Source organism: Melozone crissalis, unplaced genomic scaffold (genome assembly GCF_028551555.1).
Source record: "Melozone crissalis strain CALT ecotype California unplaced genomic scaffold, PUWL_Pcris_2 ptg000111l_1, whole genome shotgun sequence".
In the NCBI taxonomy this organism is placed as follows: domain Eukaryota; kingdom Metazoa; phylum Chordata; class Aves; order Passeriformes; family Passerellidae; genus Melozone; species Melozone crissalis.
In genome coordinates, this window is record NW_026535888.1 from 6,304,743 (window position 1) to 6,326,246 (window position 21,504).

General features: G+C 55.3%; 1 protein-coding gene across 3 annotated transcripts in view; it reads left to right on the forward strand.

Annotated features, from left to right (window-relative positions):
- Positions 1-21,504, forward strand: part of PTPRU (protein tyrosine phosphatase receptor type U) — a 54,579-nt gene that overhangs the window by 24,703 nt on the left and 8,372 nt on the right. The window contains exons 9-27 of one of the 3 annotated variants that reach the window (XM_054292490.1): positions 3,431-3,540; positions 3,869-4,070; positions 4,911-5,013; positions 5,123-5,396; positions 6,999-7,035; positions 7,834-7,972; positions 9,596-9,625; positions 10,551-10,708; positions 12,915-13,105; positions 14,290-14,362; positions 14,501-14,577; positions 15,297-15,314; positions 16,088-16,124; positions 16,422-16,519; positions 16,616-16,732; positions 17,301-17,455; positions 18,745-18,880; positions 18,976-19,125; positions 19,228-19,401. In XM_054292490.1, the coding sequence (XP_054148465.1) occupies positions 3,431-3,540; positions 3,869-4,070; positions 4,911-5,013; positions 5,123-5,396; positions 6,999-7,035; positions 7,834-7,972; positions 9,596-9,625; positions 10,551-10,708; positions 12,915-13,105; positions 14,290-14,362; positions 14,501-14,577; positions 15,297-15,314; positions 16,088-16,124; positions 16,422-16,519; positions 16,616-16,732; positions 17,301-17,455; positions 18,745-18,880; positions 18,976-19,125; positions 19,228-19,401 (2,279 nt within the window). Of the gene's footprint in view, positions 1-3,430; positions 3,541-3,868; positions 4,071-4,910; positions 5,014-5,122; positions 5,397-6,998; positions 7,036-7,833; positions 7,973-9,595; positions 9,626-10,550; positions 10,709-12,914; positions 13,106-14,289; positions 14,363-14,500; positions 14,578-15,296; positions 15,315-16,087; positions 16,125-16,421; positions 16,733-17,300; positions 17,456-18,744; positions 18,881-18,975; positions 19,126-19,227; positions 19,402-21,504 lie in introns of all 3 variants that reach the window. The other 2 variants (XM_054292491.1, XM_054292489.1) reach the window with 2 other exon arrangements.

Consider the following 21,504-nt stretch of genomic DNA (forward strand, 5'->3'; position numbering starts at 1 on the left):
TCCTGTGGCATGGTGTGCATCCCTGGCTCCTGGCCTATGGGCATGATGGGAATATCTCCTGAGCCAAGGAGGAGGTGAAAAGGATCTTGCAGCCCCAGAGGTGTGCAACAGGAGGTGAGGGAAAGGGGCACTGAGGGTGTCTGGGGAAGGGAGATGCCAGGGGCCTGGGAGGGATCCCTGTGACACCCTCATCAGGGATTGGATGAGGGTGTCACTGTGGACACACTGCCCTCGTGCTTGGAGTGGAATTTTATCCCTGGCTGGCCCAATGGCGGGTGTGGGAGTTGGCTCATACCCAGTTTCTCTCAGCACAAGTTGTCCTCACTCACCCGTTCTTGGGAACCAAAGCCTGGCAGCCATACTAACAGCAATTAAAACAATTAATGCTTTGCACTCAGGTAACATCTTTTATCTGCTTGGTTTCTGATGGATTGGGCACTGCTGCATTTCTGGGAAAGTGCTGTTCACCAGGGCAGGTGCAGCTTTTCTTGACTTCCCTGGTGCTCTTCCCTGGTGAAGTTTGCTTTCAGGTGGGTTTGGGTTTGTGCAGAGAGCTCTGCAGTGATCAGGCCCCAATTTCTGGCAGCAGCTTTGCTCCTGTTTCCCCTCTGTTCTGGCTGCACCCTGTTCTGGGTTCCCTGTCACCTGAGTGGGTAGACATCCTTGATGGATGCTCCAGCATTGCTCTAGGACTTCTTGGTTTTGGACTCTCTTGCTCTGATGAGCCCTTCCCTGAGGATCTGCTCAAGCTGAGGCTGCTGGAGAGGTCTCCCAGGTCCGGCCTCACCTGCCCCTCACCCTGTCTGCAGCTTGCCATCAGCAGTGCCTGAGTCACTCTGGGCTCTGGAGATCCAAGGGATATGGCAGGAGCTACAGGACAGAGGTGGCTCTGTGTGTCCAGTGCCACCCATCAGTGACAGGCCGCATCCAGAGCTGGCCTCTCCCACTGCTGAGTGTGGCTGGAGCATCCCTGGCTCTCATGGAAGAGACATCTGTTAAACAAGAATGGAATTAATCTCCAAAGCACTTTTTAGCATAAAAAAATCATCAATTAAAGGGAAGGAACTTGGTAATTGCAAATGATTGAGCTGCCTCCAGAGCCCTGGAGGACCCCTGAGGAGAAGCCTGCCATGGAATTCCCCTGCACAGGACTTGCCGTTACCTGTGCAAAGCTTGCTCCTGTCTCCCAGGCTGGAAATCAAAACCTGAAGAGCTGGAGAGGAGCTGAAAGCACCTCCAGGTCCTTTTTCGTCTTCAAGGCCTAAATCTAGCACCTTCCTCTGTACACTTTCCACATCCCCAGCCCTCAGCCTGCCCCAGCAGGGGCACCCTGCTCTGCCCTGCCAGAGCTTTATTTTCCAGCTATAATTGCTCCAGTTGTTCTCACTGGGCTGTGACTGCTCCAGCTGTTTGCTTATGGAATATTAATACAGGAGCTCCAGATGTCTTTTTGCTATACTATAATCACTCCAGCTGCTTTTTCCTGTGCCTCAATTAACCGGGGCTGCTGTCTTCCCCCTTGGATTGAACTTGAGGCTGTGTATACATTCAGTCTGATGGCAATGGATCTGTGGATATTCTCCTACGGATATGTGGCAAATACTTCTCATGTGTCTGGCCCAGCCTGCCTGGGAGGATGATGAGGGTTTGAGCTCCTCGAACTGCAGGATGAACAGCTGCCCCTGCAAGTAAACCAAGGTGCTGAAAGCTTATTAATGATAGGACTCAGAATCCTATCATTAAAACATGATAGGTTTAACTGTGGTTTATTCTGGCACAAGGCCAGTTTTGGCAGCAGCATCCCCTGGGGCTGCTGTTGGTAGGCTGCAAAGATGCAGCCTCCCCATCCTGACTGGTAAACCCTGGTTTGGGGCTGGAAAATCCAAGTAACTGGGCCAAACCAAGGCTGTTGTTTACAGCATCCTTCTTGGACCCCAGGCAGAGCTGTGCTGGTCTGTGGGCAGGACACTGAGGGAGGTGTGCTGTGTCCATAGATTGTCCAGCTGGTGTTTCAGTGCCCCCCATGGATCCAGGTGACCCACAGCTGGAGACTTCATTCTGTGTGTGCATGAAATGATGAAACTCAATCCCAGGGACCTGTGGAAATGTCTCTGCAATGTGATGGTGCTGCAGGGAGCCACTTCTCCTGGAAGCAGGCCGGGTGCATGTGATGCAAGCCAGGATAAATATATATAATTCCATAAATAAATATATGTGTGCAAATATGGATAGCAGAGGGGTATGTGCATACCTGGGAGCTGTTGTGTGCATTTTGTGCCTCTCTCAACCTGGGATGGAAGCACGATACCTCTACTTGAATATGTAAATATGTATGTGTATATATATATATATATATATATATACGTATATATGTATATGTGTATATATATATATATATATGTGAATATATAGGTATTATAATATTAAGATAATATATAAATTATCATAGAGACAATAACAATGATACAACATATAATAATAGAAAATAAGATGTAATTGTCTATATATAATAATAGAAAATAACATATAATTTTATATAGTGTAGGTTCTGTATATTAAAACCCAATCTCTGTAGGTACACACTTTACTGCCCTACAGGTTTCCGTAATTCTTCCCGAATTTAATAAGTGCCTGAGTACATGTGTAGGACACAGTGCCTCTGATTAAATTAACTTGTAAATCAGGTGGAAACGGTGCGTTTGCACGGTGGGAAGCTCGGGAGGTGATCCCTCTCTCCCAGTCCCGTAATTACACCCGAACAAAAGCTGTGAAAAAAGCCAATCAGAGAGAAGAGCTGCTGTCCCCTGCAAGGTTTGGGAGTGGGGGATGCTGCTGGTGCCGTCCCGAGCTGTTGCCTTTCCTTGCTGACCGCCTCGGGTGGGGGAATCCATCCTAAGGGAGCGGATATTGATCCCGGCGCCGCTGATTGCCGTCAGTGATTACAGTTATTATTGTGGTGGTGTTAATTAGAGGGGAGGCTGGGCCACGTCAAGCCCGTCTGCATGTGAGGATGTTGCTGCTTGCTGGCGGTGTCTCCACAGGATGCTAATGGCTCCAGGGGGGAATTGGGTTGTGGAGAAAAAGGGAATTTATTTCTTTTCCTCATGATGGAAAGCTTAGGCACCCTGTGCTGCTGCTGGTGCCTGGGCTGAGGTGCTGAAACCTGTGGGGTTTGTGCTGGTGTGGGAACCTCCCCCTCCCGTGCCAAAGTGTCACCAGTGGGTCCAGGTGCATCAATGCCTTGGGTGTCTCCCTGGGGAGCCACCAGTCCTGTCTGGTGGCACATGCTGGAGGTGGGTGACATGGCACAGGGAGTGTGGTGGCTCAGTCACAGGGCACAACTGCCACAGCCACCCAGAGGGGTTTCCTGGAGGATTTCTTCCTACAGACTGGTTTCCAGCTGCATCCAAGCACATCTTTCCTTCCCCAGTGCCTGGCGGCATTGCCTCCGAGTCGCTCACCTTCACCCCGCTGGAGGACATGATATTCCTGAAGTGGGAGGAGCCAGTGGAGCCCAATGGCCTCATCACGCAGTACGAGGTACATCCTGGCTGGTGTGGCACCTGGGGTACATGGGGACACGGGAGGGTCCTGTTGAGGGGTGTGTTGGAGGGGTCTGGGACAACCTCGGCTGTCGGCCATGAGGATTAGAGGCAGCTGCTGCTGCTCCTGAGCCCTTTGGCTTTTCCAGTGAACCTCAGCTTTTGTTTCATCTCAGAAAGTCCCTGGCTGCCTCCAGGCTGCCCCGTGACCACCTCCTCCTCTGAATTCATTATTTTCATCCCTTCTCCACCTGAATCTGGGTGATGTGCCCTGTCATTGTTTTAATCCCCTCTCCCATGGGTGATGTTGTGCCCTGTCTCTGCAGATCAGCTACCAGAGCATCGAGTCCTCAGACCCCGCGGTGAACGTGCCGGGCCCGCGGCGCACGGTGTCCAAGCTGCGCAATGAGACCTACCACGTGTTCTCCAACCTGCACCCCGGCACCACCTACCTGTTCTCGGTGCGCGCCCGCACCGGCAAGGGCTTTGGCCAGACGGCGCTCACCGAGATCACCACCAACATCTCCGGTGGGTTCCCCTCTCCTTCCTGCTGCTGGGGCTTCTCCTCCACTCAGGTGTCCTACGGTGGTGTGCAGCCCCTGGCTCGCTCCTGTGCTTTTGGTGACTGGCAGTGTTTGGTGGCTGGATGCTGCCTTAGAAGGATGCCCTTGGTGGTGGCAGCTGTGCTGTGAGCCCACGGGCAGTCCCCAGACTGGTGGGTACCTGTCTGGGGAGCCTGGCCAGCCCAGTGCTGGTGGCTGGTGCTGTCTGAGCCCTCAGTGTATGAGCGAGGGATTAATTGGGCTTTGTTAATAAGCTCTGCAGTACTCAGGGTTCTTTGCTCATGTCCATGGCGTCACATTAACTGCAGCAGATGGGCTGAACTGAGTGTGAATGAGGGTACTGGGGCAAAGCAACTCAAGCTGGGTCCCAGTGGCTGGCAGTGATGGTTTGGGGACCACAAGGTTATGCCAGGTATGAGGGGTGTCCCCCACCTTGCTCTGGGGGTGCTGCTGGGCTGGCTCAGGTGTGCTTCTGCCATGGGGTGGGGGAAGCTCACACTGTGCCAGTGATTCTGAGTGGTGCTGTTCTTGAGCACATCTCAAGACTGGAGCATTTGGGTCTTGCTGAGGTTGGATCCCATTCTTGGTTTCTTCCCCTCTGCTAGACTGGTGTTGGTAACCTCCCTTGTGCACACCCAGGGGTCACCTCTCAACTCTTGTTCAAGACATGGAGAGGTTTTTTACTTTAGTTGCAATAATTCATATGACACCACTGGGTGATGCCTTGCCCTGGGCAAAACTGCTCATGCCTCAGTTTCCCCCTAAGCCAGGGGAGCCCCAGGACTCACCCCAGCTCCTGTTGCAGCTCCCACCTTCGACTATGGGGACATGCCATCACCGCTGAGCGAGTCAGAGAGCACCATCACGGTGCTGCTGCGGCCGGCACAGGGCAGAGGGGCTCCCATCAGGTAGGTCGGGGCTGCAGGAGGGTGAGACCCCAAAATGGGGTGATACAGCAGGGTCCAGGGATGGGGCAGGATTGTTGTTCCCAGAACTAACCCATGCCTGCCCTCACAGCACCTATCAGGTCATTGTGGAGGAGGAGCGGCCCAGGAAGCTGAAGCGGGAGCTGGGGGGGCAGGAGTGCTTCCCGGTGCCGCTCACCTTCGACGATGCCGTGTCCCGCGGCTCCGTGCACTACTTCGGAGCAGAGCTGCCCGCCAGCAGCCTCACCGAGGCCAAGCCCTTCACCGTGGGGGACAACCAGACCTACAGTGGCTACTGGAACCCGCCCCTGGAGCCCAAGAAGGCCTATCTCATCTACTTCCAGGCCATGAGCAACCTCAAAGGGGTGAGTAGCCCTGGCACCCTGCTCCAGCCAGGGGCTGGACCAGGTAAGGGCAGGCTGGGGTCTGGGGGTTGGTAAAAATGGGACTACTTTTAGACTGCCCTCCGCCAGATCACCTCTGGGTTTACCACTGATGTCCTGCCAGGGCAGCTGGTGCTCCAGGCCACCCTTATGGCATGTTGAGATGATGGGTGGGTGTCCTGCTCCAGCACCCCTGGTGGTGCCTGTCCCCATCCCCATGCCAATGCTGGGGTGGAGTAGTCTGATTTCCCCCACCCACTGCAGTACCAGCCAGGACACCAACAAGCACCAGTGCAGGGGAGCCCCTATTCCTGGGGCTGCTCCTGGTTTGGAGAAGGACTCTGGGCAGCCAGAGCTGTGTGTCACTGCTGGGACCCAGCGCTGGCAGGACAGCCAGTCCCAGCTCCAGAGAGCTCCTGGAGCTCCCGGGCTGCCCTTCCCTCTCTGCTGCTGCCAGTTCCCTCTGTGGGGCTGCACCCCTGCACCCCCCGGGCTGATTCCTGCATGTCACCGGCTGGACCACTGAGACCCTGTGGGGACTGTTCTCAGCATCAGCTGCTCCAGCAGCTCCTGTCAGACCCGCGGGAGCATCCTCATCCTGCACATCTCTGTCCTGCTGGAAAGTGGTTACTGAGTGCTTTTCTTTGCTCCGGATCGTTCACACCTCACTGGTTCGTTGTAATTGGAGCTGAGAGGGACAGGGAGGGTTGTGGCTCTGGCGCCCTCGGCACTGCTGGATGATTGCTGGTGACTGATGCTGCGTTACATCTTTCCTGCTGGGAGGTGCTGGATTTATCCCAGTGGCCATCAGATGTTGGAAGAACGCTGGATTGTAGCTGGGGTTTTCCATGGGTTTTGTGCCAGATGAAGCAAGGAGCAGGAGAAGGAAAAGCTGGAGATCCCAAGGAGAGCAGTGCTGTAGCTGGCCCTGCCCTGGGCATGCGGCATGGGCAGGTCTTGGGCCGAAAGTGGATGGAGCACATTGGTGCCTGGTGTCTTGAGAGGCTGGAGGATGCTTGGAGAAGACAATACTGCCAACGTGGTGCTTTTTATTTTGCAACAGAAGTTGGATGCATGGAAAAATGGAATATTTTAGCTGAACTCATCCCTAAATTGCAAATGCTAAAACTATTGGAGACTTAAGCTGGAACCTCATGGCAACCTAGGCAGCAGATGCAGATCTGGAGTTTGAAACTTTGACTGATGGAAGACAAGCCCATGAAGCTCTGAATGACCTGGGCATGTTTCAGCTGTAGCTGGTGGCACATCGGTGACTTGTGGCTTGGCTGCGTCTGCTGGGTTCTCCATGCTTTTGAGCTTCACCATCCCCTCTGTGCCAGGAGCTGTGGCTCCAGCTAAACCTGGGAATGCTGGGGACAGATCATTCAGCAGCATCTCTTGGGCTGTGAGTTCCCAGGAGCTCTTTGGGTGCTGCAGCACAAATCACCCATGGACTCCCTCAATTTGGGAGCCAAGGCACCAATGGACCAGCCCTGTGCCCACCCGGCCTCGCTTGGGTGAGAGTGGGGAGCGGAGCTGCTGGGAAGATCATCCAGCACTGACCCCCCCTTTTTACCTCTATAGGAAACTCGGCTGAACTGTGTCCGGATCGCTCGCAAAGGTGAGCCGTCCCTTTGCCCTGACCCCCCGAGGCTGCGGCTCCGGCCCCACGGCGGCCCCGGCCCCACGGCGGCTCCAACCCCATGGCTGCCCCGGCCCCGTGGCTGCTCTGGCCCCAAGGCGACTCTGGCCCCACGGTGGCTCCGGCCCCACGGCGGCTCCAGCCCCATGGCGGCTCCGGCCCCACGGCGGTCCCGGCCCCACGGTGGCTCTGGCCCCACGGCGGCCCCAGCCCCACAGCAGCTGTGGCCCCGTGGCTGCTCTGGCCCCACGGCGGCTCCGGCCCCATGGCGGCTCTGGCCCCGTGGCTGCTCCAGTGGTCAGGGCTCTGCCGTGGGCTGGGACCAGCCCTGGTGGTGGTTGGGTTGCATGTGATGGGTTGTTCCAGCTCCACCCCACACCCTTCTGTTTCCCACTCTCTTTGGCATCTGAGGTTTTTCCCTTGGTTGAATTTTCCTTCGTAATGCTGTTACCATGGTGGAGGTGGGGCTGGAATGGTGGTGCTGGATGCTGAATCCAGGGATGGATGATCTTACGTGGGATGTGATGAAAGGTGCACAAAGGGAGTGTCCCACCCCACTGGAACTGAGAGAGGGACTTGTCCATGGTCATAGTGTGGCACTGCAGAGCCCTGTAGCATCTTGGTTGAATAACTTGTGTTCATGGAGAAACAAGCATCCCATGGACAAATCTCATGTTTTCATGCCTGATGATGCCAGTCCCCCTGGAGTGGAATGTGGTGGGTGCTCACAGCACCCTCATCCACCCACCCCTCCCGCCTGTCCCTGTCCCCTGGCAGCTGCCTGCAAAGAGAGCAAGCGTCCCCTGGAGGTGTCCCAGCACTCGGAGGAGATGGGCCTGATCCTGGGGATCTGTGCTGGAGGGCTCATCATCCTGATTATCCTGCTGGGAGCCATCATCGTCGCCATAAGGAAAGGGTAAGGAGACCTGGGCTGGCAGCTGGTGCTTTATTTGTCCCTCCCTCCCTCCCTGCTCAGCTCTTCTCCACCACCCCAGCACTAACTGGAGTTACTGGTGAGGATCCAGCTGCTCTGGGCAGCCTCCAGACACTCCCTTGAGCTGAGTCTCCATGTGCCTGTGCATCTCACTGGGCACAGAGCAGCAAAGTCCTGGGGATGTCCCTACTCCCTCTGCAGCTTTGTTCCACTGTCCCTCTCCCCCATATTTTTTGGGTTTTTGCTTCTTTTCCTGCTGGTTCTTGGCTTTGTGCTGTTCTGTGATCCTGCATGGATGGAAATGCTTCTGGCCCGTGCCTGAGCCCTGCCCCGGTGCTGAGCCCAGCTGTCCCCATCCCACCAGCTCTTCCCTGCCAACAGCAGCCATGGGATGTTGTTGAGATGAGATGTTGCCTCTGGGCTTCCCTGCTGCCTTGGCCAGGCCAGCAGGAGCACGTCCAGCATGGATGTGGCCGCTGTGGGGGGCTGGCACAGGGGAGCTCATGGGGTGGGAGGGAGGAGGGCGAGGGCTTTTGGGGACACGCATCCCCGGGAGCGCTGGGCAGGCGGCCGCTGCTGTGCACGTGGCTGCAACGCCCTGGAAAAGGGGAAAAGTGGAAAAGTGGCTGCCTCTGTGCAGGGCTCGAGGCAGCACTGGGCCGGGGGGGCTCTCAGAGCTGGGATAAAGGACAGCAATTAAACACGGGGCTTGGGAGGATGGAGCAAAGTACGTGAACAGCCAGAGGGAGAGAAAAACAGCAGGGCAGAGCCTCGGCCCCTTAAATCTGCAAAGCTCTTTATGGCTGCGTGTACCCTGGAAGGATCCTTGTGGATTTACGTTGCTGGAAGAGCAGGGCTGTGGCATCCCTGCATGCTTTGAGGTGTGGGGCTGGCTCACAGCTTGGTTGGCTCCTTCCCTGATGGAGCAGATGCCAGCAGCGCTGATGTGTTTTGGGGAGTGATGCTGTGGGAGGGAAGCTGTGAGTGTGGCTGCTGCATTCCCATTGCCAGTGCTGCCAGGCAGGATGAGGAGGAGCAGCTCTGCTTCAGCATCCCAGGATGAACCTGTTGAAGGATAAACTAGAGCCACAAATTAGATCTGGTGCTGAGAAGCCTGAATTTGGGGCTGTTGGGAAGCTGGGATGAGCTCATAAATCTCCACAGTGCTTTGCTGTTGGAGAAACACTGATGTGCTGGAATGGAAATGCAGCCTTGGAATATGTTTGTCTCTAGTAAATGGTGCACTGGGAATGTGACATGCCAAGGCCATCTCCCCCTCTGGGCCCCTAACCAACAGCCTGGGGGAAATCCCTACATTTGGGACATCTGACACAACCTTCTTAAAAATTATGGGTGAGCCCCTTGGACAAGGGTGCTGTGGACACCCACCACAAGTGTGGTCCCGCTGAGAGCCGGTGCTTGTGCTCTCCTGCCAGGATGCCAGCTCCTGCCTGGAGTAAATAACCTGTGGGTGCCACAGGGGAGCCTGATTCCTTTATGGTGCATTGAATTTTCTGGCAGCTGACTTGCCCTGTAACCTCCCTTCCCAATAGTGGAGAAAAGCTGCTTATGCAATTTCTGCTGTTCTCTTTGCTCGCTTGCCAGGAGGAACTACTATTCTTACTCCTATTACCCGTAAGTAATTGTCATTCTCCTGCTTTACCCTCCTCCTGGCCGCCCCCCTCACCCTGCTGCTCCAACCAGTCCTTATCTTTGCCAAGTGCATTTTAAAGGTCTCTTTGGATCAGGGAAAATAATGCTGCCGAGCTTGTTAGAGACAGAAGGCAGTGTAAAGGGGAAGGGTCAGGTACTCTGAGTTGAATTCTGGATTTTAGCAGTGCCTTGCAGTGTTCAGCCCCATCACAATGCTGACATGGGCTCAGATCTCCTGTTCATCCTTCTGGCTTAATCGCTGCTCTGGCTTTGGAGCCTGATGCTGCCTCTCAAAAACGTTCATTCAGGTTTCTTTAAATGACTTGAATTTGGGGTGGGAGGTTCTGTCCCAGTGAGAACTCCTGGGATTTCCCAGCATTTTCATTAGGTGCCTAAAGAGACCCTGCGTGGGGGAAAAAGCCTCTGCAGTGGGTGCTGAGCGCAGGTTTACTCAGGGGGGATCCAGCCCATCCCTTGGGATGGATTTGGCCCCTGACATGGCTTTAAAATCACAGAATGATTTGACTTGGAAGGGGCTTAAAGCTCATCTCATTTCAACCCTTGCCATGGGCAGGGACACCTTCCACTAGACCAGGGAGTCGTGCCTGGGGAGCTGGGGCATGTCCATGTGATGGCTGGAGAGAGCATTTGACTGCACAAGGAGCACACCTGGCTGTCCAAGGGCAGGGGGCAGGAGGGGACATTGAGGTTGAGCAGCTGCAGTTGCTGCAGCCAGCGAGGGATGCTGCATGTGTGGCTGTGACTGGTTGGGGACAGCAGAGAACCGAAGCGTGATGGCCACGCTGCTGCAAATAATCCATCCTGCTCCTGGAATAATCCGAGCTTTGAGGGGACCTTCGAGTGCCTGATGGTGAGTCCTGCTCACTTCTGCTCCTCCCCACCGCAGGAAACCTGTGAATATGACCAAGGCCACCATAAACTACCGGCACGAGAAGACACACATGATGAGTGCCATCGACAGGAGCTTCACTGACCAGAGCACCCTGCAGGAGGATGAGCGCCTGGGGCTGTCCTTCATGGACACCCAGGGCTACGGGAACAGAGGTGAGCCTGGGAGCCTGGGATCTCCTGTGCTCCTTCCACAACTCTGGAACAGAGGTGAGCCTGAGAGCCTGGCATCGCCTGTTCTCCCTCCACAACTCTGGAAACAGAGGTGAGGTTGGTAGCCGGCATCCCCCCCCCACAGCTGTGGCAAGCAAGGTAAGGATGGGGACCCTGGCATCCCCCTGCTTCCTTCCAGCCACAAAGGTGCCCAATAACCCCAAAATATCACAGAAACAGCCTGCCAGAGCTCAAGGAGTGTTCGGACCACACTCTTAGGCACAGGGGGGTGAGGTTGTTGGAGTGTCTGTGCAGGGCCAGGAGTTGGACTCAGGGGTCTCTGTGGGTCCCTTTCAACTCAGGATATTCTGTGATTCTCTTGAAGGCTTGGTGTTACATCTGTTTTGGACTGTGTGTGGCATAGCAGGTTCTTCCTTGCCCTGTGTAAATCTCCAAGGTCATGCATTTCATCTGTGTTGGAACTTCTGCCACCATCCAGGCTGTGCTGAAGGGGAAGTTCTTGTGGGGAGCTGGATCTCTGTTTTCTCATGGAGATCTGAGCTTGTGGCTGGGCCAGTTGAGGCCATTTGTGGTTTCAGGATCTGGCTGCAGCCCCCTGGAACTGGGTGAATCCCACCTCCTGGTTTATGCTGAGGTTAGAAGCTTCCCCCCAGCCTTCCCCACACAGCCGGGGCATTGAAGGGTTAACAAGCCCCTGCTCTCCTATCAGAGGGAGACTGATAACTTCACACCCACCGGAGGATGTGTCTCCATGCTGATTTAGTTGTAAAATAACTCTCTGGCTGCCCCAGTTTCAGCCATATGCTAATAACATCTGTTACAGTAGCTGCAAGATGCCGCCTGCACGCGGGATTGATGCCCTCCTGCCACTGTCTCATGGATCATTAAAGCCCAGAGGGCAAACTTTCCTCCTCTTTACACATCGAGCTAGGTTGGGTGTGTTTTCCCTTTGCTCACTGTCCTTGAAACTCTCAAAGGCTGGTGGGGCTGAGCTGGGGAGCTCGGGCTGCCTGCCATGGCTGGGAGAGTCTCCATTGCCTGTGAACATCTTTAATTAAGGAAGGGAAATTAATGACTTGGTGACTGCTGTACCCCCCACCCACTTCAGTTTCTGTGCATTTAAAAGAAAGTCACTGATTCTCATGGAAACCCCAGTGGTTCCTCAGCGTGTGGCTGTGGCAGCACCTTGCAAATGCCAGCAATTAATTAATTCCTCTTTAATCCCAGCAGCTGATGAGCCCATTGGTCAGGTCATGGGGTGTGGAGGCGCTCTCCTGGGTTGTCCTGTTGGTTCCCACTGCCAGAGGGCAGGGTTGGATGGGATATTGGGAAGGAATTTTTCCCTGTGAGGGTGGGCAGGCCCTGGCACAGGGTGCCCAGAGCAGCTGGGGCTGCCCCTGGATCCCTGGCAGTGCCCAAGGCCAGGCTGGACAGGGCTTGGAGCACCCTGGGACAGTGGAAGGTGTCCCTGCCCACAGCAGGGGTGGCACTGGATGGGCTTTAAGGTCCCTTCCAACCAAACCATTCCCTGGATCCCTGCCTGCCCTTCTCTGGGAGTAGCTCAGAGCATCGGGTTTTGTGCAAACCCAAATTTTGGGATCTTGTGTGGGAACTTGCCTTGACAAATACACGTGAGGTCTTAGCCTGGCTCTGCTGGTAATGACACAGCAAAGGCATAAACCAGGTAAATACTGCACAGGCTCTCCATCAAAGCAGCAAGCTCCATTTGTGGCAACATGAGGTATCCAGTGCTGGTCTCTAGCAGTGAGGGAAATGAACTGTTAAGCTGTGCTGGAGACTTTGGCAAGGTGGTTTTTCAACTTAGAATCTTGTGTGAATATTTGGGCATGGAGCTCTTGCTTGTCTGCATGGGAGCTCATTGTTCCAGCTGAGGGGAAATGAGGTTATTATCCCCTTATGGCCTTGCCCACTGATTTCTGATTGACCTGCTGAGGTCCTAAAAGGCTGTGCTGGGCATTTTTGGCTTTGTGGTGTAGGAGGAGCTGTAGAGAGCATCAGGGGGTGGGAGCGGGGTTGCGGGCCGGGCCCGAGCGGTCCCTTGAGAGGGCCTGCAGCAGCCGCATCTCCCAGTGTGTCTCCCCCAGCCTCTGTGGCCGTGAGGAGGTGATGGGGCTGCAGCCCAGGGTTTTGCTGCCCTGCTAGCCCCCGGCTGTCCCTCCCCGTGCAGGTGACCAGCGCAGCAGCGTGGTGAACGAGTCCAGCAGCCTGCTGGGGGGCTCCCCGCGGCGGCAGTGCGGCCGCAAGGGCTCCCCGTACCACACGGGGCAGCTGCACCCGGCCGTGCGCGTGGCCGACCTCCTGCAGCACATCAACCAGATGAAAACCGCCGAGGGCTACGGCTTCAAGCAGGAGTATGAGGTGGGGACAGCTTGTGGCAGCGCCTCAGGGGAGCGGGGGGTGGGATGGACGGGGGGACACGGGTGGGATCTGTGTGCGAGGAGACGATGCTCCGGGTCTGGAGCTCTGGATGGGAGCTGGAGCTCACAGCTCTGGGCTGGCATTGTCAGCATGGGGGCTGTCCCTGCGGCAGGATTGAATGGCTGGTGCTGGCAGCTCTGGGTTATTTCTCAGCTTGAGCAGGTCCCTGAGATGAGCCAAACCAGCCCTGTGTGCAGTGCACCATCCCAGCTCTCCTGCGTAGGCCAGGGCTGCTCCTTCCTTTCCCTTTCCTTTCCCTGGGCATCACTGTGTCACCTTCTGCTCTCCAGCACACTTGGCCTGTGATAAGCATGGCCGTAGTCTAAGAACAAGCAAATCCTCTACAATCTGGCAGCTCCAAGACCATGGAGAAGGACACTGGGGAGAAGATGCTGTGGAGGGTGATGTCAGGGGAAGGGATTTCTTTCCCAAGAGTTGTTGGTGGCATCATGTCCATCCCAGCTGGCCAGGTCAGAGCACTTGTAACAGAGCAGGTTATTTCACAAGTCTCTGCCTCAGCACAGCCAGCGGGGTCATTTCCTGTCTCCTCAGTGTCCCACAGGTCTGGAGATTGAAATTTCCCAGTGAAATTACTGTTTAATGCTCAGCTGTTTCAGGAGCAGGAGCTCTCCCCCCGCTTTCACGCATTGGACAAACCAGGGCTTGCGATAATCATTAGTGCTCCTTGAAAAGCTGCTGTATGTTCTTGGAACTAGTCATTTGAAAGCACTCAGATATTATGGGAGGGGAGAAAACATGTAATTTCCTTCCACTTTCCACCTCTTACGCCAATCTATGAATGTCACTGTTATTACACACAAACCTGTTCTGTGCTGGGGAGAGAAAGGAGCTGGGGAGGTTTAGGAATAAAAAAAACTACAACCAACCCTAGTAAAAAAAAACAAGCCAGGCAGTCTGTAATTTTCTGGAAAATGGGCTGTTTTGTGGATGTAACAGGAGTGTGTAGCTGGCAGAGTGTGCTGTGGAGGTGGAGATGAGGCTGCCCGGACCAGGTGTTGGGGTGGAGGGACCACCCTGTCTCTCCTGCTCCCCAGGGAGCTTTTGGGGCTGGGGGAACCCCAGAGTCCTGCCCTGAGCTTGAGATGTCCATCCTTTCCTTACAGAGTTTCTTTGAAGGCTGGGATGCTTCAAAGAAGAAAGACAAGACCAAAGGGAGACAGGATCATGTGTCCACATGTGAGTGCCCTTAGCAAAGGCTTAGACACCCCAAGCAGCTTCAGAACCCCACGTTCTGCAGATTCCTGGGCCAGAGTGATTGCCCAGGGTGGCCTGGTGGGTGAGCAGGCGCTGATGGTTCCTGTCCCCTTTCCCCAGATGACCGTCACCGCGTGAAGCTGCACCCGCTGCTGGGGGACCCCAACTCCGACTACATCAATGCCAACTACATCGATGTAAGTGGGGACAGGGCCTGTGTCCCTGCGGCTCTGGGCTGCAAATGAGCTTCCTGTGGCCTCTCAGGGTTTGTCCAGCAGCATTTGGAGGACTTTGGGCAGCCCAGGGTGGGCAGTTCAGTACATCATGAAGGACCTGCCTGATTTATTTGTGTTCATCAGCTGTTTCTGCGTGTTGCATCTCTCTCTGCTCTGCTCTGTTCCTCCTTCTCATTCCCTCTCTGCTTTTCTATCCTCTTCCCCCTCACCTGCTCATGTGGCCGTGGATCTCCCTCTCCCTGGGTGGGGGATGCAGAGGTTGAGAGGAACAAGGGACCATCAGGGGCTCACACTGGAGCACCCCTTGATCCTGCTGGTGTGTGTGAATCTGGGTAGAGCCCAGCCCTAGTGTCCTCTGAGAGCAGTGTCCCCCAAGAGCGATGTCCCCTGCCACCTCCAGTGATGCTGAGACCAGAGCAGCTGCAGGAAGGCTCCAGCATCTCCTGGAAGCAGCAGCAAATTCCACTTTTCCCTCCTGCCCAGAGGGTGTTGTCCATCAGTGTGGCCTGATCCCAGTGCCCAAGCAGTGTCCCTCAGCCTGTCCCTGTTCCCTGTGTCCTTTCTGCCCTGTCTCTCCATGGCCTGCTCCAGGGCAGGTGCTCTAACCCCTCTCTGCTCTGTGCCTCACTAATATCTCTGATCTTTTTCTCTCAAACCTGTGTCCCAATGGGATCGTTAAGATTCGGATTAACCGAGAAGTAAGTAGATTCTTCCCTCTCTCCTCCCTTCTCTGCTTCCATCTCCTGCCAGGCCTCACCCTGGGCAGTGTGGTCTAAATACCATCAGGGAGAGGCAGGCTGGGAAGATGTGTCCATAAACCTGGGAATGTCCAGGGAATGGGAAAGCAAGGTCTGTGTGGCACTGGGGCATGGAAAGCAGGGCCTGTGTGCTCTGAGAAAGGGTTGAATTTGACCAACAGAAGTCCCCTGTGAAAAGACCCACAGGGGATGGAGAAGCCACTGTCACCTCCATGCGTGTGGTGTGGTTTAACTCTGCTGGACCTGTGGCCAGGGTGTGGGACATTGTGTTCACAGTCCCTCTGGCAGTGGCCTGGCTGGAATGTGCTCTTTGGCATGTTCTTGTTTAGGGCTGAGCAGCTGGGATGAAGGAAGGGAGTGGGGCTGTCTCAGCACCAAGTGGCTGCTGTGCAATGGGGGGATCACTAATGGAGCTCTCCTGGCAGCAGGAGCTGGAGTGGAGCTCATGGATCCCTCAAGGTGCTGATAAAGGATTTTGCAGAGCAGGGCTGTGGGTTGGGCATTACATGAACCTCTTGTGGGATGCAGGAGATGCACCATCCCAGGACAGGGTGTGCTGAGTGTGGGATGGCTGCTTAACCTCCTCGTCCTTCTGTGGTGGACTTGCAGGACCTAGCCCAGTGGCTGTGGGGAATTTCTACCAGTTGGGTGGCTGGGAAGTGTCTAAGGGTCTGTGCCCCAGCTTGGGAATGATGTCTCTGCTTCCCTTGCAGGGCTACCACAGGTCCAACCACTTCATAGCCACACAAGGTGAGTCATGCCCTGCCCTCTCAGCCAGTAGTTCCTCACCTCCTGTGTAGCAGCCAGGTTTTATTCCTGGTGGAATTAAACCTTACAGGAGCAGGAAAGGAAGTGAGGGGGCCAATGTGGAGCTGCTCCCACCCCTCCTGCCTCCCCTTGGCACCGCACAGCCCTGGGGAAAAGGGCTCTGAGGTGCTGTGGAGCTGTTTGTGCCTCAGAGGCAGGAGGGAGGATTGGGCCGCTACCAGGCCTGGGTTCTGCTGGTGGTGTCCGTCCATCCGTGGGGCCTTTTACTGTGTCCCCCAGGGCCCAAGCAGGAGATGGTGTACGACTTCTGGCGCATGGTGTGGCAGGAGCACTGCTCCAGCATCGTGATGATCACCAAGCTGGTGGAGGTGGGCCGGGTAAGCATCCCTGTTCCCATGCCATGCCATGCCATGCCATCCCTGCTGGAAGCCACCTCTGCAGAGCCTAGCCCCCATCCCGTGCTCTCCTTGCAGGTGAAATGCTCCAAGTACTGGCCGGATGACTCCGAGATGTACGGGGACATCAAGATCACGCTGGTGGAGTCGGAGACGCTGGCTGAGTACGCTGTGCGCACCTTCGCCCTGGAGAGGGTATGGCCCTGCCCTGCCTGCCCTCCTCGGGGACAGACCCTCGGGCACCTCTCACACTCCATAGCTTGGCATTTACCAGTATCCTGTTTATTTAACCCAATATGGGGTCAGCAGTCGCTCCTTCCTTTGCCTTTTCCCTGGCTCTGCACCCTGTGCCGGGCGAGCAGCTCAGTCCCACCTTTGTTTGGACAGTGAGTGAGTGTTTAATTTTTGTGTGAGTGTGGTGGGGGTGAAGGATGTGTTCCTCTCCTCTGGGCTGGAGGTGATGTAGCCATCAGTCTGCAGCATGGTAACTGGAGATGGAACCGGTGCAATTTACCCATTAATCTACAGCAACGTCAAATTACTGTCTGGTTATAGGACAGGGACACCTGAGGCTGCTGCCACCTCCTCCTTTTTCTCCTTGGTGGTTTTTAACCCTCTTGGAGCCAAGAGGAGAGAGCTGTGGGGCTGCCCAAGCATGTGACTGCTGTGGGTCCATCTGCCTGGATCCTGAGCTGGCGAAATCATGGATTCCTGAGGAAATCAAGTGTTTGAGTGACCTTGCCCTCTCACTCTTCCCTTGCAGCGGGGTTACTCGGCCCGGCACGAGGTGAAGCAGTTCCACTTCATGTCGTGGCCCGAGCACGGTGTCCCCTACCACGCCACAGGGCTGCTGGCCTTCATCCGTAGGGTGAAGGCGTCCACGCCGCCCGACGCCGGCCCCGTCGTCATCCACTGCAGGTGGGGACAGGCACGGGTGGCAGGGGGGTGGAGGGGACCTGAAAGCTCATTCCCCCACCACGACTGGGACACCTTCCACTAGTCCAGATTCCTCCAAGCCCTGTCCGGCCTGGCCTTGATGTCCCTCTGCGATGGCATCTGTGAAATGTCACCAATGGGCTGGTGGCAGCAGGGGCTGGTGCAGGGGGACAAGCAGGGAGCAGCACTGTTTTGGGGCTCCTCCAGCCTGTTACTGGTGACAGCTCTGTCCCAGTGGGCAAAGGTGAAACGGCAATGGGCAGCTTGGCCACTGCTGATGGGCAGGACGGGGGGTCTGGCTGAAGGGAGAGGCAGGAGGCAGCAGGACAGCCCCGTTCCAGGGTTACCCACAGGGCTGTCCCTGCAGGGCTCAGCCACTGGGATGCCAGAGCTGGGAGGACACGAGTGACACATCTGAGCAGCTTTGGTGGCTCTCTGTGCCCTGAGCAGGCATTCCCACATGATGGGCTAATGGCTTTTCCTCCTCTGGGCAAACCAGGAGGAGCTGATGAGTGGGAGGGATTTTTTTATTTTTTATTTGATTTCTCCCTGTCAACTGCCTCATCAGCGTTCATTCACCAGCCGGTGTGATTAGTGCCCGTAGCCTGTAATCACTGATAATCATGACGAGTGATTCATCAGCCCCAGAAATTAGTATTTCACTGGAAAAGACTCTGTAGGAGAGGAACAGGGGGGTGGCTCCATTCCTGGCACATCACTGGAGGGCTGTGTCAGGGCACAGTAGGTCTTTGACTGTGACTCCAGCCATGCCAGGGCCTGGGACATCACCACTGCTCTGGGTACCCTGCGGGCCTTAGCCTTACCCTGAAGGTCTCACCTGGTGCATCCAGAGCTGCTCATGTCAGGGGAACCTCCCTGCTTCTCCCAGGGCTCAGAGCTGAACCCTCCTTGGTGCTTTTGGGCTGCGATCCCAGGGGACTTGTTGGCACTTAGATGGTTTAGTTGTTGGTTTTGTTGCAAAACCCATGTGTTCTGCTGCCTTAAATGAAAAATGAGCTTTAGACATGGATGCCCACCTGACCTTCACGCACTCTTGGGGCTGCAGCAGGGGTGTTTGGGCAGGTTAAAGGCTAAACCAGGCTCTGGAGGCGTGTGAGGTCCTGGCAGCCCTGTGGGGTTGCCTGGTACAGGATCTGTGTGTTGAGCCCTTGCCCACAGAGGCCTTGCTGGGTGCCCAGCAGCCTTTCAGGCTGTGTGTGGATGCCAGCACAGACTGGGAATGTGTTTGCCGTTTCTCCCTCCATCCCCAGTGCTGGCACGGGCAGGACTGGCTGTTACATCGTGCTGGATGTGATGTTGGACATGGCTGAGTGCGAGGGCGTCGTGGACATCTACAACTGCGTGAAGACCCTCTGCTCACGGAGGATCAACATGATCCAGACAGAGGTGAGCGGCCTCAGGGACAGCTGGGGACACCTGGGGACAGCCGCTGTCACCAGCCAGCTCTGGAGGCTCAGCCCTGTCCCCTCTCCTCCCCAAAGGAGCAGTACATCTTCATCCACGATGCCATCCTGGAGGCCTGTCTGTGTGGGGAGACCAGCATCCCTGCCAGCGAGTTCAAGCCCACCTACAAGGAGATGGTGAGGATAGAGCCGCAGAGCAATTCCTCGCAGCTGCGGGAGGAGTTCCAGGTGAGCTCCCAAAACCTCTGCAACTCCCCCCTGTCCTCCCCCTCCCGGTGCCCAGCCCTGCTGGCACGAGGCAGGGCTTTGAGGGGACCCGTGTGCCCGCAGACCCTGAACTCGGTGACACCGCACCTGGACGTGGAGGAGTGCAGCATCGCGCTGCTGCCCCGCAACCGCGAGCGCAACCGCAGCATGGACGTGCTGCCGCCCGACCGATGCCTTCCCTTCCTCATCTCCGTGGATGGAGACAGCAACAACTACATCAACGCGGCCTTAACTGACGTGAGTGCTCCCTGGGGAGGGAAGGGGCTGCTTCCTGTGGGCTCAGGCAGCTTTTCATGGCAGAACTTCGTTTGGTTTGGATTTATGGCCTCATTTTGCACATGGGCGGGAAGGGTCACGGCAGCTGTGTGCAGGGAGGGAAGGGCTGGGATGGTGCAAGGGGGTCCTGCACCCCTTCTTTTGTGTAGCAGCACCCTGCAAGAGCTTTTCTCCTGCTCTCATGAGCCAGGCACAGAGGGACTTGAGGATTTTGCAGTGACACTGGAGCAGGGGAGGAAGAGGAACCTTTTGGGGGGGTTGGTGGCATTATGCCCCCCATGTGCTGTCAGGCCCCCCCGTGATCCTCTTGCCCCTTCTGATGCAACTGAGGGGGTTCTGAACTGCTCCCAGAGCCACCATGCATCCCCCTGATGCAGTCAGAAAGGACCCTGTGGTGACAAAGCTATCCCCTGTATCTGATGGTCACAGAGCAGAGCAGAGGATGCTGCAGGCTCCAAGCCCTCACCGAGGGATGGGGTCATTCATCAGCAGCCCCACTTCCCTTTCCTTGAAATGCTTTGCATGGGCAGCACAGAGCCCCCCACACCTCAGGCGTCTTCCCCAGACCCTCCTGGTCACAGCTGAGCACTGGCACCAAGCTGAACATTATGTTTGCTATGCTGTGGGTGATTATCCTGCTGGATCTCTGTGCAGATCCCATCTCCCTGATTCCTGCTCCCACAGCAAAAGCAGTTTGTAAAGCAGAGTGAGCTGCTGCTGGTGGGGAGTGGCTCTCATAGTGCTGCAGTGGGATGGGAGTTTTGTTTCCAGCTTGCTTGCTGTTTGCATTCCCATTTTATCTTTATGCATCACTGAGCCTCCCTTAATCTCTACTAAAGGGTCAGTGAATGAAATATTTTTTATAGACAGACAAAGCCCTTTGGATGAAACTCTTGCTGAAGGGATAAAACCTATTTCCCTCTTTGGGTAAAAAAAAAAAGTCTGATTCTCTTTAAGTGCCAAAGTGGTTTGCTCAGTCAGTGTGTCCATCTGTCAGATCAGCTTGGCCTGTGCCACCTGTCAGTGGTGCTGGTGCCAGTGGAGCCGTGCCCTGCTCCACACCCTGCTGTCACTTACACCTGTGCCAAGAGGAGGATGCCAAGGCAAGCCTGGGCAACACATGGTGAAATCTCTTTCCCCTTGCTGCTCTAATGCCCCTCCTTGAAGGTGGAAAGCTCTTGCTGAGTGCTGGGTCTCGCTGCTGCCCATGGACAGGGCCATAGGAATGGTTCAATAAGGTCATTTCTGTGAGCTCAGTCAGGAGGTCCCACAGCAGGCAGAGCACCCCCATGAGCACAGAGCTGAGCTGATTCTGGGTCTGAAGAGGCTTGAGCCAAACTGAGTTAATTTAGGTGTGCCTGATGCACTGTTGAGCTCAGCTGTCCCTTGGCAAAGCAGCCGCAGGATCACCAAGGGGATGTATCTTGTTCAAAGCACAAATCAGAGATGCAGTAATTTCCTTCCCACCCACTTCCTTCTTGCAATCTCTAGTATTGTTGCAGGGAGCCCCCAATGCAGTGCATTGACTTTATGATTTCAGAATGCTGAACAAATACTTTATTGAGCTATGTTATACTATACTACTACTATACTACAGTACTAAAAGAAAAACCTGTGACCCTTTCAGACAGTCATGACACAGCTTTGACCTAATTCAATCTAAATCACCATCAATTCAATCAATCTAAACCACCCATCACTAGTGTCTAATTAAGAAATCCCTCTTCAGTAAACAATCTCCATAACACTTTCCACATGTGCCAAACAACAGGTGCAACAAATAGAGATAAGAATTGTCTTTCTCTTTCTTTGTGCTTTCTTACTGCCTTCCCCGGGATTCTTCCTGGGAAAGTTTTCCTGCTACTCTCTGTGAAGAGAGCTGTGGCCACACTCTGGAATCTTTTTTTGGGGGGCTTTTTTCCCCCCCACAAAAAAAAAAAAAATTGAGCCCAGGTCAGTGGTTGTCTCTGCTGCTCTCAGTGCCTGGTGGTGGGGTGCTATGAGTGCTGTGAGTGGGGGTGATGCTGTGGGTTATACTTCCAGTCAGGGCCAGGTGCACAGCTG